Source organism: Anopheles gambiae, chromosome 2, assembly GCF_943734735.2.
Source record: "Anopheles gambiae chromosome 2, idAnoGambNW_F1_1, whole genome shotgun sequence".
NCBI lineage: Eukaryota > Metazoa > Arthropoda > Insecta > Diptera > Culicidae > Anopheles > Anopheles gambiae.
This window is the reverse complement of record NC_064601.1, coordinates 58,832,627-58,848,702: the sequence shown is the minus strand read 5'-3', so window position 1 is coordinate 58,848,702 and position 16,076 is coordinate 58,832,627. Positions and strand designations below refer to the sequence as shown.

At 40.3% G+C, this 16,076-nt stretch overlaps 1 protein-coding gene and 1 long non-coding RNA gene across 8 annotated transcripts in view; both read left to right on the top strand.

Moving 5' to 3' along the window:
* The window catches only part of LOC1278717 (cytochrome P450 306a1), a 98,525-nt gene that overhangs the window by 55,539 nt on the left and 26,910 nt on the right, over positions 1–16,076 (top strand). For 4 of the 7 annotated variants that reach the window (XM_061650883.1, XM_061650884.1, XM_061650882.1 and 1 more), the window contains exon 2: positions 10,037–10,454. The exons of 2 other annotated variants lie outside the window; for them this stretch is intronic. In XM_061650883.1, the coding sequence (XP_061506867.1) occupies positions 10,139–10,454 (316 nt within the window). In that variant the 5' untranslated portion in view covers positions 10,037–10,138. Of the gene's footprint in view, positions 1–10,036; positions 10,455–16,076 lie in introns of those variants that run through there. One more of the 7 variants, XM_061650886.1, reaches the window with a different exon arrangement.
* On the top strand, positions 12,087–13,397 carry LOC133392132 (uncharacterized). The gene is made up of 3 exons (XR_009765469.1): positions 12,087–12,489; positions 12,555–12,645; positions 12,734–13,397. It is a non-coding gene; the product is annotated as an uncharacterized LOC133392132 (long non-coding RNA).

Below are 16,076 nucleotides of genomic sequence, written 5' to 3'. Positions count from 1 at the left end.
TGGATTTGATCGTTGTAAAATTTCTAGGAGCATACATGTTATGCGTTTTTTTAAATGTGGTCAGTTTAACCACAAGAGCACTGAATGCCAAAATAAGGAAGCTTGCTCAAAGTGCAGTGGCGAGCACCGAACGTCGGATTGCACCTCGTCCATCCTAAAGTGTGAGAATTGTGTTTTGGCTAACACATCTAGGAACTAGAAACTACAGGTACAACATGCGGCTAATAGCTATGAATGCCCGCTGTTTAAAAACAGGTAGAGAGACGAATGCAACTTTCTCAATAGCAGGGAGGGGTGGAATTAGGGCGGTTCAGAGAGATTTTATATTTCAATGTTGCCGGTCTTTCATCTAACTATGCTATGTTTCGTGAGACAGTAGAAAAAGTTCAACCTTTGTTGGTCTTGATCTCAGAAACTCACGTGACCGAGGAGGAAGCATTTGAGCAATATTATATAAAAGGTTATAGGGTAGTGTCGTGTTTATCACATTCACGTCACACAGGAGCTATTGCAGCTTAGGCCAGAAGTGATATTGTCCTTAAAGTGATCGTAAACGAGTCATTAGAAGGCAATTGGTTTCTCGGTTTAGCGGTTTCTCGGGGTATGCCGGCAGGAAATTATAGCATATTGTATCACTCACCTAGTGCAAGTGATTCAAGGTTCGTAGACATTTTGGAAGAGTGGTTTCTGGATTTTAGCAAAATGAACATTGTCGTCGGTGATTTCAATATTGACTGGGTGAATGTTGAAAAATCTGTGAAGCTGAAAAGCTCAATGGATTCAGTAAATATGTTCCAAAAAGTCAACGAATTCACACGAATTGCTAGGCAGGGCAGGACATTGATTGATCAGGTTTACAGTAGTATTGACTCAATCAAAGTCACTTCTGATCCGTTATTGAAAATATCGAATCACGAAACACTTGTTTTGATCATAAACGATGAGCGTTGTAAAACGGTTCAACGTAAAGTTAAATGCTGGAATAGGTACTCGAAACTTGTTCTTTGCAACAATGTGTCACAAGGCTTACAGTATGTCGCGTCCAACTTGGATGAAGCAGCTACAAGTCACGTTGAACAATGCTGGATGGAACACGTTGAAAAATGCAATGAACACCTTGGTGGAAGAAAAGACAATTGTTTCAAGAGAAACTAGTAGGTGGTATACTTTGGATCTCGCACGTGCTAAACGGAAAAGAGACAAAGTGTTTAAAAAATTTATTAGAACGAATAGAGATAATGATTGGACTGAGTATTCTACACTCAGAAATTTATACAGTAGAAATCTTAAAAACTCACGTGTAAAACCTCAAGTTTTATCGATTTGAACTAAACGTTGAACTTAAAAAAAATAAAAGGCACAAAATCGCAAGGCAGAAGAATTAACAGAAGGCTGAAGGTGTTGTCAGTACAACGATCCGTAAACGAATGATCTTTATTTTGACATTCAGATTATCGCACAGTTGTCACGGTGATGGTCATATTCTGATCCGGCATATTGGGCACTATGGTCTTATCAGAGGTCAAATCTCCAGGATATTACAGCTCGGCTATCCTGACAAACAAATTGACCTCAATTTGAGCGGCTTTACTGTAGAAATCTTCAATACTTATTGAACAGAGCTGGCATGAGAATAACTCACATACTTTCAATCACAATTGCTTTTCTGACCAACATCTCCTCCGGAAGTCTTGCTGAAGTTTACAGAAGTTACAGCCAAGCATAAGAACAATGTCGATCAGGATGAACCTGAATACTGAACGACACCACGATGATTGTTGTTCAACAGCTCAGTAGGCTACAACCGGTGCCACAGCACTCGAACATGACGCGGTGGTAGAGGGTGGTAGCGGGGTCAATCCATAAAGTGGCGGAAGCAAGGACCGTAAAGATATCAGGTCAAGTTATAAGCCCGTTTTGACAGCTAGGTGGAAGAAGAATCGACGAAGAAAACTGACAGTTAGTTTTCCGCTTTTGACGAACGCTTCAAGTTCTCGAAGAAAAATTTCCATTTTAAATCACGGACTGTGTTCTAATCAACTAAAATATTCACCCAAATTGATCTCCACCAAATATTGACCATGCATAACGTAAACAATCCATCGATACATATACAAGCGGAAAACCATCTGTCAAAATCGGAGCCCAGGGGGGGATCGCCAAAAGCGCTATAACTACACCTCATTATACATTCCACCTTGGGCGGAAGCCAATACACACGATGAATCGGAGGCGATGACAACACGGCATGCGGTGCACATGCAATAACAGAAGTGATGCGCGAAGCTTTTCCAGTATTCCAAGTATGAGCGATGATGAAAGAATAGCCAGCGGCCGTATTCATACTAAATGGCGGCGTCGTCATTGTCGTGCAACATGAACAAGATGGCGGCCACACAAAATGCAAATGCTGGATGGCTGGTGTCTATGCGGTTGCAGGGATCGAGATCGTTGCGGCTGGTGAATCTGGCCATCTACCCATGAGGCAAATCGTGCCTAATCATCGAATTTGCTGCCTATACCGGCAAGCACACACAGAAGCTTCTCGTTTTTGCGCATCGTGATGGCAGATGGTAGCGTCGTTTCACACACAAACACACAAACTCTTTGATACACAATCTTGTGCCGTGCTGGATTGGACAGAAAAGCAGGTGCAGGCGATAAGACGTATCCCACTTCTGAGATGTAAAACCTCGAGTTTTATCGATTTGAACTAAACATTCAACTTATAAAAGGCACAAAATCGCAAGGCAGAAGAATTAACAGAAGGCTGAAGGTGTTGTCAGTACAACGATCCGTAAACGAATGATCTTTATTTTGACATTCAGATTATTGCATAGTTGTCACGGTGATGGTCATATTCTGATCCGGCATATTGGGCACTATGGTCTTATCAGAGGTCAAATCTCCAGGATATTACACACGCAAAAATTGCAGTGAGATATATAAGCACAAAGGAGATAGCAGAGAATTGTGGAAAGTGCTAAAAAGCATGTTAAGGCCAGATGAAGCACATGTTTCTATTGTTAAATTTACCGGTTTGATTGAATCTGAAGACTCCATCATATGTAACAAGTTTAACTCGTTTTTTGTCAACAGTGTTTTGGATATAAATCAAAACATTGATGATGTTAATGAGCCTTATTATTTGTCGCATAGAGAAACTCCACGAAACCATTTCAGATTCCAAAAATAACTCTTAGTCAGTTAAAGATTATTTGTTTCAACCTGAGAAAAACCACAGGTATATGGAACGTGAATTCAACAACCATACAGGATTGCTTTCATGTGATAGGAGATGAACTTTTGATAGTGATAAACGAATCTCTAGAGAGTGGAATTTCCCAAAAACATGGAAGGAATCATTGATAATACCTATTCCTAAGGTGAGCGGAGCTGCCAATGTGGAGGATTTTCGTCCTATCAACATGTTGCATGTGTTCGAAAAGGTGCTGGAGACAGTAGTTAAGGAGCAATTGGTTCAGTTTCTGAATGGAAGCGAGCTGTTGATCCGAGAGCAATCAGGATATCGGCAAGGACACTCTTGTGAGACTGCTCTGAATCTTGTACTGGCGAGGTGGAGGGTGTTGATGGATCGGAGAGAATCGATAGTTGCTGTTTTCTTGGATCTAAAACGGGCATTTGAAACAATATCTAGGCCATTATTGCTTTGTACCTTAAGGCGTTTTGGTATTGTGGGGAGGGAGCTCAGTTGGTTCGAAAGTTATTTAAAAGAAAGAACTCAGAGAACTTTATTTGGTAACTCTGTATCAGAGCCTATAGAAAACACCCTTGGTGTTCCACAAGGTAGTGTTCTTGGACCAATTTTGTTTATCATGTATATCAATGACATGAAACAGGTTTTGAAGGCTTGTGAGATCAATCTTTTTGCTGACGATACTGTTCTGTTTATCTCGCACAAAGATATCAAGCAAGCAGAGTCTCTGATTAATATCGATTTAAATGCTTTGGATGGATGGCTGAAGCACAAAAAGCTGGCATTAAACATTAACAAGACTTGTTACATGGTGATGTCTGCGGGTGTATTGGACGAACCTCCATCTATTGTGATAAATTCGGAACGAATCGAAAGAGTTAGACAGGCTAAATACTTAGGGGTAATCCTAGATGACAGGTTAAAGTTCCTCGCTCACATTGACTGGGTCATCGCTAAAGTGGCTAAGAAGTGTGGAGTAATAAGTAGATTGGCGAAGGATGGCAACAAGGGTCAAATTAAGAGGCTTCAAAGGTTGCAAAATCGCATCATGAGGTTAGTGCTAGGATGCGGTACGCCGACCACTGTTATGCTAGATATCTTCAATGGATGTCGGTAGAGCAGAGGATTGTATACCAGACCATGCCCTACAAACAACGAGCGGAATATTTTATCATGGTGTGTGTAAAAACCTAGAGTTAAGCGGATAATCGGTGTAAAATACACGGAGGCGAGAGCGCGTTTTGGTTTCGACACAGTTTTGGCACTAACACAGTTACACATGTGGAAATGTGTGCGTTCATTTTCGGCCAGCTCGCTCAGTTTGATCTGCTCGCAGCGCTGTGCTGATGTCGGTGTCTCGCTTGCACTGCTGCATCGAAAGTTCCTCTGTGTGCTCTCGTTCTTGCTACCACACGAAATCGTCAGTACAGCTCAAGGATCGGCAGCGAGCGGCCGCACGTGCGTCAGCCTAAGTCCTGGACGATTGATGTTATGATTTTGTAAAGTGTTCAAGTATTCAAGGGTTGTGCGAATTCAAATAAAGCTGCGCGAATGATTCGTTATGCATGTTATGTACATCGCGCAGCTTCATTTCGTACCTTTTTTACAGAAATCAACGTGTACAAAAAGATCTATGTAGATATTCGGCCATTTCAACGTTTGGATCGATGGAGCGATCAATTTTATTTTAGTCAAATATTGTGTATCAACTTACGTTAATGTGTGAAATCGTGTAAAGTTAAAATGTAAATGTTTAAATAAAATGATGAAAAAAAGATCTACGAGTGTTTGTGTTTTTGTTTAGCTTTAGATAACAAAAAAAATCCGCAGCGAGTGTGAGCGTTCGCTGAACGAAAGAAACGCACACAGCGCAACACGAAAGAAACAAACACAAGGGTAATTTTTATCATGGTGTGCGTAAAAACCTAGAGTTAAGCCGATGGAAGATCTTCGATTTCCTAGGTTTAAAAAAGGGGGCGGGAACGGGTTCTACGGTTCTCTCCCGCTCCCATACAAAATACACGGTGCGCTCTCTCAATGCTCGCGCCCATGTGCGAGCATCCTTTCGTGTGCTTGTGTTTGATGCTTTCGTGTTGCGCTGTGTGCGTTTCTTTCGTTCAGCGATCGCTCACACTCGCTGCGTATTTTTTTGTTATCTAAAGCTAAACAAAAACACAAACACGCGTATATTTTTTTTTCAATACTTTATTGAAACATTTACATTTTAACTTTACACGATTTCACACATTAACGTAAGTTGATACACAACATTTGACTAAAATAAAATTGATCGCTCCATCGATGCAAACGTTGAAGTTGTCTAATATCTGCGTAGATCCTGTTGCACACGTTGATTACTGTAAAAAAGGTACGAAAGGCACGCCGGACTGACATTTATCACGGGAATCTTAAACAGAACCATTGGTTGTCCCGAGCTGCTTTCAAGGATTCACCTCTATGTTCCTGCCAGAATACTCCGTCGCCGGCCAATGCTGGCAGTCGCTGAAACCCGAACAACCTTTGGCTCTCGCAACCCCCTTTTTGTATGTGCCGTCTACTAAATTCAGCTGACGATATCTATGAGCCTGGAATGATGATAACGGTATTGATTTCATTTTTAAGTGTTCGGAATGCGACCAACAATAATTATATATAAATGTTCTGTTCGTTATCTAATGTCTATTGTTAACAAAATTTTACTCGAGAGGGCTTTATAGTGCATCGATTAATAAACTCTAAACTAAACTAAACTAAACCAAAGAAAAAATAGATACTACTATGCGTTTACTATGCGTAACTTCAGTTTCAAGCTAAATTATCACCTACCTTCTAGATTCTATAATCGAGTGATACAATCAAGAAACACGGTTGCAATCCACGGTCGGTAAGGATTCTAACCGTCTTGCATGCCAACACTCTGGATATTTGGCAAAACTACAGTTCTAACGTAGCGGTTGTTCGCACTATGGTGTCCCTCACTGTATGTAATTTCATAAACCAAAAATTTTAAACCAACACGTATGCACCCATTTTATAATATGTTTGTTACACCATACATTAACAAATATCGGTGTTTTTAATAGCAGATGACAACGTCTCGATCGACAAAAAGCAGCTCAATATTGATAACAGAGCTACTTGTCTCGCGCCATATTTCTACTACATCCGAAACAGTGGAATTATCCAGTTTGTTTAAGAGCCACATTAATGCCAAACTATACAAAATGAAATTGAGCACATTTCAACTTTTCTTTAATGTATTGAAACAAAAAAAACAAGTAAGTTGACTGGGTGAACTAAGCTACTTTGAACTACCCTGCGGCCAGATAGCACTTTGCATTTTTACATTTGACACGCCGTTGTCAAAATTTTTACGGTACGGTATGAGAAGACGCCAGGGTTTGCCAATCAGATGGAAGGCTAAAATTGACACAATTGAAATTGGCCATAGCGCACTAGCCCGAGACCTGTGGATGCCCAATTACACAGGTAATTGGTTTAAGTTCTTTCCTAACACAGATCTAAATCTAAGCTTCTACTTCCTCATTCATTCCTAACTCATTTTTCATTATCTCTTCACACTGAAATGTCTGTTGTACTCGCAAAATATTTACACACAAAGTACTACATAACAACACATGCTGTCGTTGCACAGCTCTTTGATTTTATTATCATATAATAAATGAAATAAATCAGACGAATAGGCACAATAAAGTGCTGGAAGAGATAACAGTCACTCAGTGTGAAACAACCAAAAAAGAACGTCACTGAAGACATCTTCCTTGATAACGTTTACGCGCGGGATCGTTCAGTATCGTGGGATTGACATGACCAGCCAATTACGGTCTGGTAAGTTTGCAGCTCGGGAAGTTATCCGACGTTTAGACCTGATTAGGTGCATACTAAATGATTGATTGAATACCGATTGACTACAATTATCCCTGCGCTATGCTTGTATTTCTTCTGTTGGCTATTGCGAAAACTCACACGGGACGAAGCATAGCTGCACGAGCAATCCAAAACAATTCAGTCAAAATGAACTGGCAATCGTAAATAGGAACCAAACATTAAATAGATTAAATGAATATTCCCCTGTTTTGACTAGTAAGACAAGTTTTTATTGATAGTAAAATGTTTGTACCGTGTGCAATGGATGCTCTTATGGATTCGTAATGGGTTTGAATGCGTTTTCTTTCCTCATTGTTTGAACAATTAAGCTTTAATTTTTTACTCTTTTAGTGTTAGCAATGCCGTTGTTGGCAAAATTGAAAAAAAAACCGAGCAAAATTTTATAATGAAAAATTATCCTAACTACTCACTTGTTTTGAAATATGAAGAGACTTATGAAAATATTAACAAGTTTTGTTTTATTTTATTTAGTTTTTTATGTGACGAGCGACGCCAGCACGATAACAGATACACAGACTGCACGGTTATGATAACCGTACGCAAAACCTTAGCCCGATTGGGATAAATGTTTGTCACCGTTTCGGGGTTTCGTCTGTGGCCTGCTGGGACTACCAGCGATCGTCTAACGAGCTAGGCCTGTGGCGTGGCGGGTTTACAGTGTCGGAGGCTCTAACCGAAGGCCCTAAGAATAGATGAGGCCCTCTGTATATGATTACCGGGGGCTACCAAGCATCCAAGGTTCGTCTAGCACGGGCCCCAACGTCCATCACCCACGTGGCCCTCCTTACTAATACAGTGCCAATATTCTACCAACTGTTATACAGTGCCTACCACAGCTATATGGACAGTCGTTTTTTGCGATGTGCGGAAAATCCGTTAGAGATAGAAAAAAACAGTGAATGTATGAGTTGTGCAGAGTACTATTTCAGATCTTCGTATATTTTTTTCAATTTTTTTCAAACGTTTTTTCACGACTTATTACGAAAAAACAAATTTATGGTCGTACCATAACTATAAAGACACTTCGAAAAACTGTTTTTTTGTGCAAACTAACGCATTAAAAAATCGTTCAAAAATATAAATAACATATTCTAGAATGGGTTTACAGGTATTTTTTTTAACGACTTTTAAAAAGTGTTTTATAACTTATTCTAAGGTTTAATAAGTTTTATAGGAGTAATTATCAAAATGTAATTTGGAAAAATATCAAAAATTTAAAAAAAAAATCGCCTATATTTCTTTTTAAATCCAAATCTATGCAAAAAGATTTTTTTTAAATTATGAGAACCTTATCGATTTTGTGAACAATGGTTCAAACTGATCCGACCAAACAAAAGCGACACAAAAACCTCAAAAACGATTCTTTAGCAGAATCGTATGATTTGTAATTACCGAAGCCTCCTAGTCCCTATACCCATTTTGAAATAAACACAGCACGATCGTTACACAACCCCACGAACACAACACAGAAAATTGTGGTTAGCCTGTCAAAACAATCTTCAAAACAATCACCAAAGAATAAGGAGGTCTACTTATAACGTAGTGCTACCCACAGCGGCAAACATCAAGGGCATAGTTTGTGCACTATATCTTATATCTAAAAAATAATATAAGTTAAAAGATACGATGATTTATTACAAGAATACTTTATTATTATGATCATCACTGGATTACACTTGCTTGCGGTCTGGTGTTGTGTTGTTCAATACACCACTCTCCTTCACCGGTACATGCATGCAGCCCTTCGAATCGAGGAAGAACGCGTTGTACAGCACTTGCTAACACTTCTTTAATTTTATTTTTAATTCGCTATATCAGGTTTTCATCAAAATTAGAAGAAAAAAAAATTGCACTTTATCTGCAACAAAATTTGGTTATCTATAGCACAGCAGGCGAGAAAGAAAAAGCCTGACTGATGCCAGCTGTGCGCACCAACACAACAAATTGCCTAATGCATGACGTCATTCGAGCATAGCCGAGCCTCCAAGAAGTTCAGTGGAAGGGGGCCTGAAAGTTTGGTTGGACCGAACTGCTTTAGGCGAGAACAAGACGACTAGAGAATTAGAGCGCGATATACCCTAAAACCCCTCGTATTGTTGGGCCCATGATTTGATAGTAGATGTTTATGCCATGATGTTTAATAGTAGCTATTCCAATTGTCAAGAACGACTAAATTAAAAATGTGTGTGTTGTAAGTGTTTGTAAAAAATGGTCATTGATAACGGAATAGTCAATACTTAGAAAAAAATTGGAACACGATTGCAAATGTTATTGAAACAGCAACATTTACCAAAATTGTAAATAAGGCAAAAATTTGGAAGGATTATGAACCGACATAAGATTTGGATAGAAATCAGTACCAAAATAGCAACTCGGCCTTATAGGGCAATTATAAAATTATCACAAGAGAAATGTTTTGCTTTTCGAGATGTTTGAATGAAATATTTTTTGCATTCAGTATACATATATGAGTTTCTGTTGCGTATCGCTATAACCGGTCCAAATTTACTAGTGAATATAAACTAACATAACACAGGGAGTATATAACATGTGATTACATACTCTCTTACTTATCCGGCGCTACTTTTCGGTATTGGCCTGCCACAGGTGTGTTCGAAATCCGTTACCCCTGCCTTAATAGCGGACGCTCTATGCCATTCTGTCTCCTCAAATTGTGCATACTACGTCTCCTTTTTTCTTGTTTACGATCTTTAAGGAGGACTTTACGGGCTGGGTGGTCCGTTTCCTTGCGTACAACATGGCAAACCCACCGGAGCCTGGCGAGGTGTAATTACTTAAACATAATATGTGACTACTTAAAATTAATTTTGTTTATGTAATTAACTTACATTTTCATGATTCTATTAATCAGTGTCCCATTACATTTTTTGCATTCTATCTCTTTTCCAGATTAAAAACAAAGTTTCAAGTAAAGTACAAGGAGAGAGTTACTGGAGCGGATTTGTTATACGAGGATCTACTGTATATTCATATAAATTATATAGTTACATAATGATAATGCTGATGTGTTTAGTAATTTTGTTATTGTTTTGCTGTATCTTCATAACTTTGTTGAGCCGACACAAAAAGCCTCCGGGACCATATGGTTTTCCATTCATTGGATGCTTAACATTAATTGACCCTCTTAAACCATACGAAACTTTTTCTCGACTTGCACGACAATATGGTACTACATACGGGTTGTGGATGGGACAAGTTTATACTGTAGTACTAACTGATCCTACCTTAATTCGAACCATTTTGTCAAAGGATGAAGCCACCGGTCGAGCACCCTTGTTTATTACACACGGTATAATGGGAGGTCATGGTAAGTAAACAAGCACCATTACAGGGTTTTCGAGGATTATATAGACATGTTCAGCGAGTTTTAGATTCGTTCAGGCATATACCCAGCCAACAATTTCCGAAGGCGCCCCGTGTAAAAAATTTTTACTTTAAGCTTTCCTTAAGTTTTTACACTAGCAGCAGCTAAAGTAAAAACTTTCAGCACGACACAAACCGACGCACACATTCAAATGCTTGGATTGCTGGTCCTGCTTACGCATACATTTGTATTTATCCCTCCCCTTATATTTTCGGATTGCTGGTTGTAGTAGTGACGCTTTTTCTTTTTGCTTTATGCACACTTTCGCATGCTATTTATTGGTGTTACTCTTTCCACATGCGTTTTGGCACACTCACACTCTGTATACGGCAGGATGCTTCACCCCTTCCAAATGCTGCGGTTGCTTTCTGTTACCCTTCCTCTCGTTCTTCCCTCTACCCTCTGCGCTAGGATATCCTCGACTGGTGCTGCGCGTGTTCAGCCGGCGCCTGTCTGGAAATGACGTCACGGACTGGTGCTGCGCATGTTTAGCCGTATCCTAGGCGTCCTTGAAGTGCGCTCTTCTACGAAAGAGCTGTAATGAAATCTGTTGATGAAAATTAACCAATAATTAATCCATGTTTTTTATAACAAACTAAACAATATTTTGCACATAGGATTATAGAAACGCTTACCTTTATATTTTAAAACCGGACACCGTTTTCCTTCTGTCGATCGTTTTGCTGGATGTTGGCAACCGTCGATTAACATGCGCGTGCACTGTAACTTTTTAGACGACAAGCGTAAGTTGAATGTATCCATTGAAGCACACACGAGGATAAGAAACTTACCTTAAGGCCGGGCTACATTGATCGTACTCGCAGGTGTAATTTCGGGTTTCACTAGCGCATCTGGCGGCGGCTGACCGAAGCAATTTGCCAAACAATTTGAAGCCGCTCCAGAAAATATGTTATTTTTTCCTTTTTTGTACTTAATTCGGACGAGAAAAGTTTTGTAAAAGGTAGATGCACATGTCCTGCACCCATTGCATCCATTTTCATGACAAAAAACGATGGATAAACTGCTTAATTAAAAGATTCAGCATGACCATTCTCTCGATGACCAAAAAAAGCTTCCACCAGCCGCCGCCAGATGCGCTAGTGAAAATCAAAATTACACCACGGAGTACGATCAATGTAGCCCGGCCTTTAGAAATTTACAAGGATAAATCATTCCATATTTGAAGAAGAAGGAACACGGCACAAAACGTAAACGAGCAAAGTACGGGGCACAAGAAATCACACATCACTCCAACACATCCTTCCACAGTGAAAGTTCTGGACAGACTGAGGATGCCTAACACCCGGATGAGCGCGATAGCAGAAAAATCATGGGAGATCGAGAGAGATGTGTAGTCTCGGTTGAGCGGAATACGCATGCAGATGCATGCGTGTGTGTCACTCGAAGGATATCGGTTTCCCCTTCTCCCGTTTTTCGTTCATAGGCCACACGATCGGCGTTGTGCCGTCCAAAATCTAGAGAAAGAAGACATGCTCTCTCGCTTTGGCACACAGGAAAGTTTTCCAATAGCTTCGGTTTTGCTGGTTGGGTAATAGACTCTTTCAGCGAGATATACCCAACCAGCAAAACCGAAGCTATTGGAAAACTTTCCTGTGTGCCAAAGCGAGAGAGCATGTCTTCTTTCTCTAGATTTTGGACGGCACAACGCCGATCGTGTGGCCTATGAACGAAAAACGGGAGAAGGGGAAACCGATATCCTTCGAGTGACACACACGCATGCATCTGCATGCGTATTCCGCTCAACCGAGACTACACATCTCTCTCGATCTCCCATGATTTTTCTGCTATCGCGCTCATCCGGGTGTTAGGCATCCTCAGTCTGTCCAGAACTTTCACTGTGGAAGGATGTGTTGGAGTGATGTGTGATTTCTTGTGCCCCGTACTTTGCTCGTTTACGTTTTGTGCCGTGTTCCTTCTTCTTCAAATATGGAATGATTTATCCTTGTAAATTTCTAAGGTAAGTTTCTTATCCTCGTGTGTGCTTCAATGGATACATTCAACTTACGCTTGTCGTCTAAAAAGTTACAGTGCACGCGCATGTTAATCGACGGTTGCCAACATCCAGCAAAACGATCGACAGAAGGAAAACGGTGTCCGGTTTTAAAATATAAAGGTAAGCGTTTCTATAATCCTATGTGCAAAATATTGTTTAGTTTGTTATAAAAAACATGGATTAATTATTGGTTAATTTTCATCAACAGATTTCATTACAGCTCTTTCGTAGAAGAGCGCACTTCAAGGACGCCTAGGATACGGCTAAACATGCGCAGCACCAGTCCGTGACGTCATTTCCAGACAGGCGCCGGCTGAACACGCGCAGCACCAGTCGAGGATGTCCTAGCGCAGAGGGTAGAAGGAAGAACGAGAGGAAGGGTAATAGAAAGCAACCACAGCATTTGGAAGGGGTGAAGCATCCTGCCGTATACAGAGTGTGAGTGTGCCAAAACGCATGTGGAAAGAGTAACACCAATAAACAGCATGCGAAAGTGTGCATAAAGCAAAAAGAAAAAGCGTCACTACTACAACCAGCAATCCGAAAATATAAGGGGAGGGATAAATACAAATGTATGCGTAAGCAGGACCAGCAATCCAAGCATTTGAATGTGTGCGTCGGTTTGTGCCGTGCTGAAAGTTTTTACTTTAGCTGCTGCTAGTGTAAAAACTTAAGGAAAGCTTAAAGTAATTTTTTTTTACACGGGGCGCCTTCGGAAATTGTTGGCTGGGTACAGGCCTATTATATTGCGTTCGGCATTCGAGAAGATTCACTTGCACGTTCATTATGTTCATTTTCGTATCGTTTTGCTAGCAACGTTCCGCTTCGAGTAACTCATCGGCAGATTCGAGTCGACGAAATAAAAATCGGTACTGTATTGCTCGAACAGGAAGGTGCATGCGAGAGATTTTCTGCCGACAGCTCAAGCTGTCAGAAACGCGCAAATTTAAACTCACAAAGAATTTAAGTCACTGTCTATGTGTGTAATTGAGTTTGACATAAGTTTATTAACACTCTCATCACTCATATTTATCTCATTTTCAACAAAATTATGGTAAAAAATGATTTTAAAGAAGTGCTGAATCCGTTTGTTTACACTCACTCCGACCGCCGGTTGCTTCGACCAACTGTCAAACACACAGATGCTAGAACAAAAATGTCGACGAAACTTTCATCAATATGAATGGCGAAAACGATACCAATTTTTCTCAGGCTCGACTCGAGTGCTTCCGACGGAATCGAATGTCATTCGAGTAAAATAATAGACCTGATAGAAATGTTCGGAAGTAGGCGTTGACATGTTCAGCAAATCTGTAGTGCTGTCATTTGTTTTGTTTACACCCTGTGCCGTAGCGATTAATTTTTCATTCTTAAATGTCCTAAAAATAGCCAATAATCATTCCCCAAGCTGTTTAATACATGATTTAGTTGAAACGAAAAAACATATTTTTTCGAAACTGTTTGTTTACCTCCTGATGAGAACAGTGGCGGATTTAACGGAACGCGGACTGAGCAGCCGCGGGGGCCCCATCTATTTAGGGGCCCCGTGGATGGTAATACCAGCATATACAACAATGTGTACAGTAGTCTCATCCAGAACGTTTGTGCCCAATAGGGGCCCCATGGACGAAGAAACTCATGCTTGGTGTTTGGTACATGGTGTCTAAAAATGATATCGAGCTAGCCCTTGTTTTTTTTATTATATCGTTTCATAGACTTGAAAAAACGATCAAGTATAATTCGTAATTCGTTGTTAGGCAGTGTGTTAGATTGTCGTCAAGAAGTTTGTGATCTAGGCGTTACACTGGACTTTAGTTTAAATTTCCGTTTACACGTTGACAACACTGTTAACAAGTTATACAAGATGTTTTATCTTTCGACAATTCCGATAATGTAGTCATGTCTTGTCTAGGTAACAACCGATGTCGGTAAAGGCCTGCCTGTACCCACTTGTGGGCTTGGCTGTCAGTGACTAATTGATTCCCCCCCATAGCAGGATAGTCAGTCCTACGTATGGCGGCGCGATCTATTTGGGGATTGAACACATGACGGGCATGTTGTTAAGTCGTACGAGTTGACGATTGTACTACGAGACCGGCCTAACGACCAACGCATTTAAAGAGATTATTTTATTAAATTCCAATTTTAATACGGATTAAATTCCAATCTCCAACCATTACGGTGAGTTTGATTCAAAGCCAATTGTAATATTCCCCCCCCCCCCTCGACACCAACAGGGGGCTTCAACTCCTTTTACTGCTTAGGGCCCCCAACACCCTAAATCCGTCACTGGATGAAAATGATCCAAACTGCAGAATGATCCTAAAAGTGTATGCAGTATTAGATGTGATAATTACATGTGCCTATGTTGTTGCTTGTTGAAGCAGTCACTCACTGAAGAAGTTGCTGGAATCCAATTATATTTTCCGCACCGAGTCTGAACTCGTTGGGAAGCCCCAAGACAGGAGGATTTTACCGTCCGACTTGGCTTGGAACAGACAAACAACTTAGTCTTTGAGTTCTTGTGCTTGAAAGTCGATTTATTCATGCTTATTCCTATCTTATATACTAATTTTCTGCTGATCGATCGCGATCAGCAGTTTTTATTTGGTCGATATTGTTTACTTTAGATTTGCTTACAATTGTTTTCGTTCGGTCGGTCAGTTCCCAGGCCGTGATGACCTAATTATGCGGCGCTGTCATCAACATCCTGACCCCCGTAATTCCTCGTAGAGGGGTTACTATTTGGTGACGGTTTAAACGGCGGGGGGCGTAAAGTGTACATTTTAGCTCGTACTTGTTTGATAATAAATGCTATGGTTATTCCTAATATTAAAGTGGCGACGCAGGCTATTGTACTTGTAATTATTATGAGGTAGAGCTGATCCCTATTTGCAGGGTGGCCACTCAACCGGGAAAACCGGGAAAACCGGGAATTAGCCGGGAATTTTATTTTTCCGGGAAAAACCGGGAAAAACCGGGAAATTCTCCAAAAAAACCGGGAAATTATCACAAACTTTGGCTATCACTGTTAACCAATTGTACTAAGTGCATTTTCAATTAATGGGATGTTTTGTATATTGTTCCCAACTTAGGTAGCGGTCAGAAACCTAGCCGCAAGCTTTTGTATGGGATTTGACGTCAATGACAGCACTTGCGAATCTGCCGCATGTGGCGATGCGGCAAAATCAAAATCATTTGATATTGCCGCATCGTCGCATGCGATTTTGTTTCAGATGTCAAATGTCTAAAATCATATAAAATAATGATTATCTTTATAAAGAAACAACAAAATATCATAATAATACCTTGAAAAGCTAGAAAATTGAGAAAACTCTTTTCTTGCCCCATGCGGCAAAATCGCATGCGGTGAGGTTCTAACCGTTACCTTACCACAGGCCAGCAACATCACACCAATGTGTAAGGACAACATTTTCCGTTTCTCACATATGGTAGGGTAAACGTACCTATAGTGGTGCTAGTACCAATAGTGGTGGTATTGCACTAAAATGCGTCTCATACGATAAATTAACAGTAGTTAAGTTATTTAC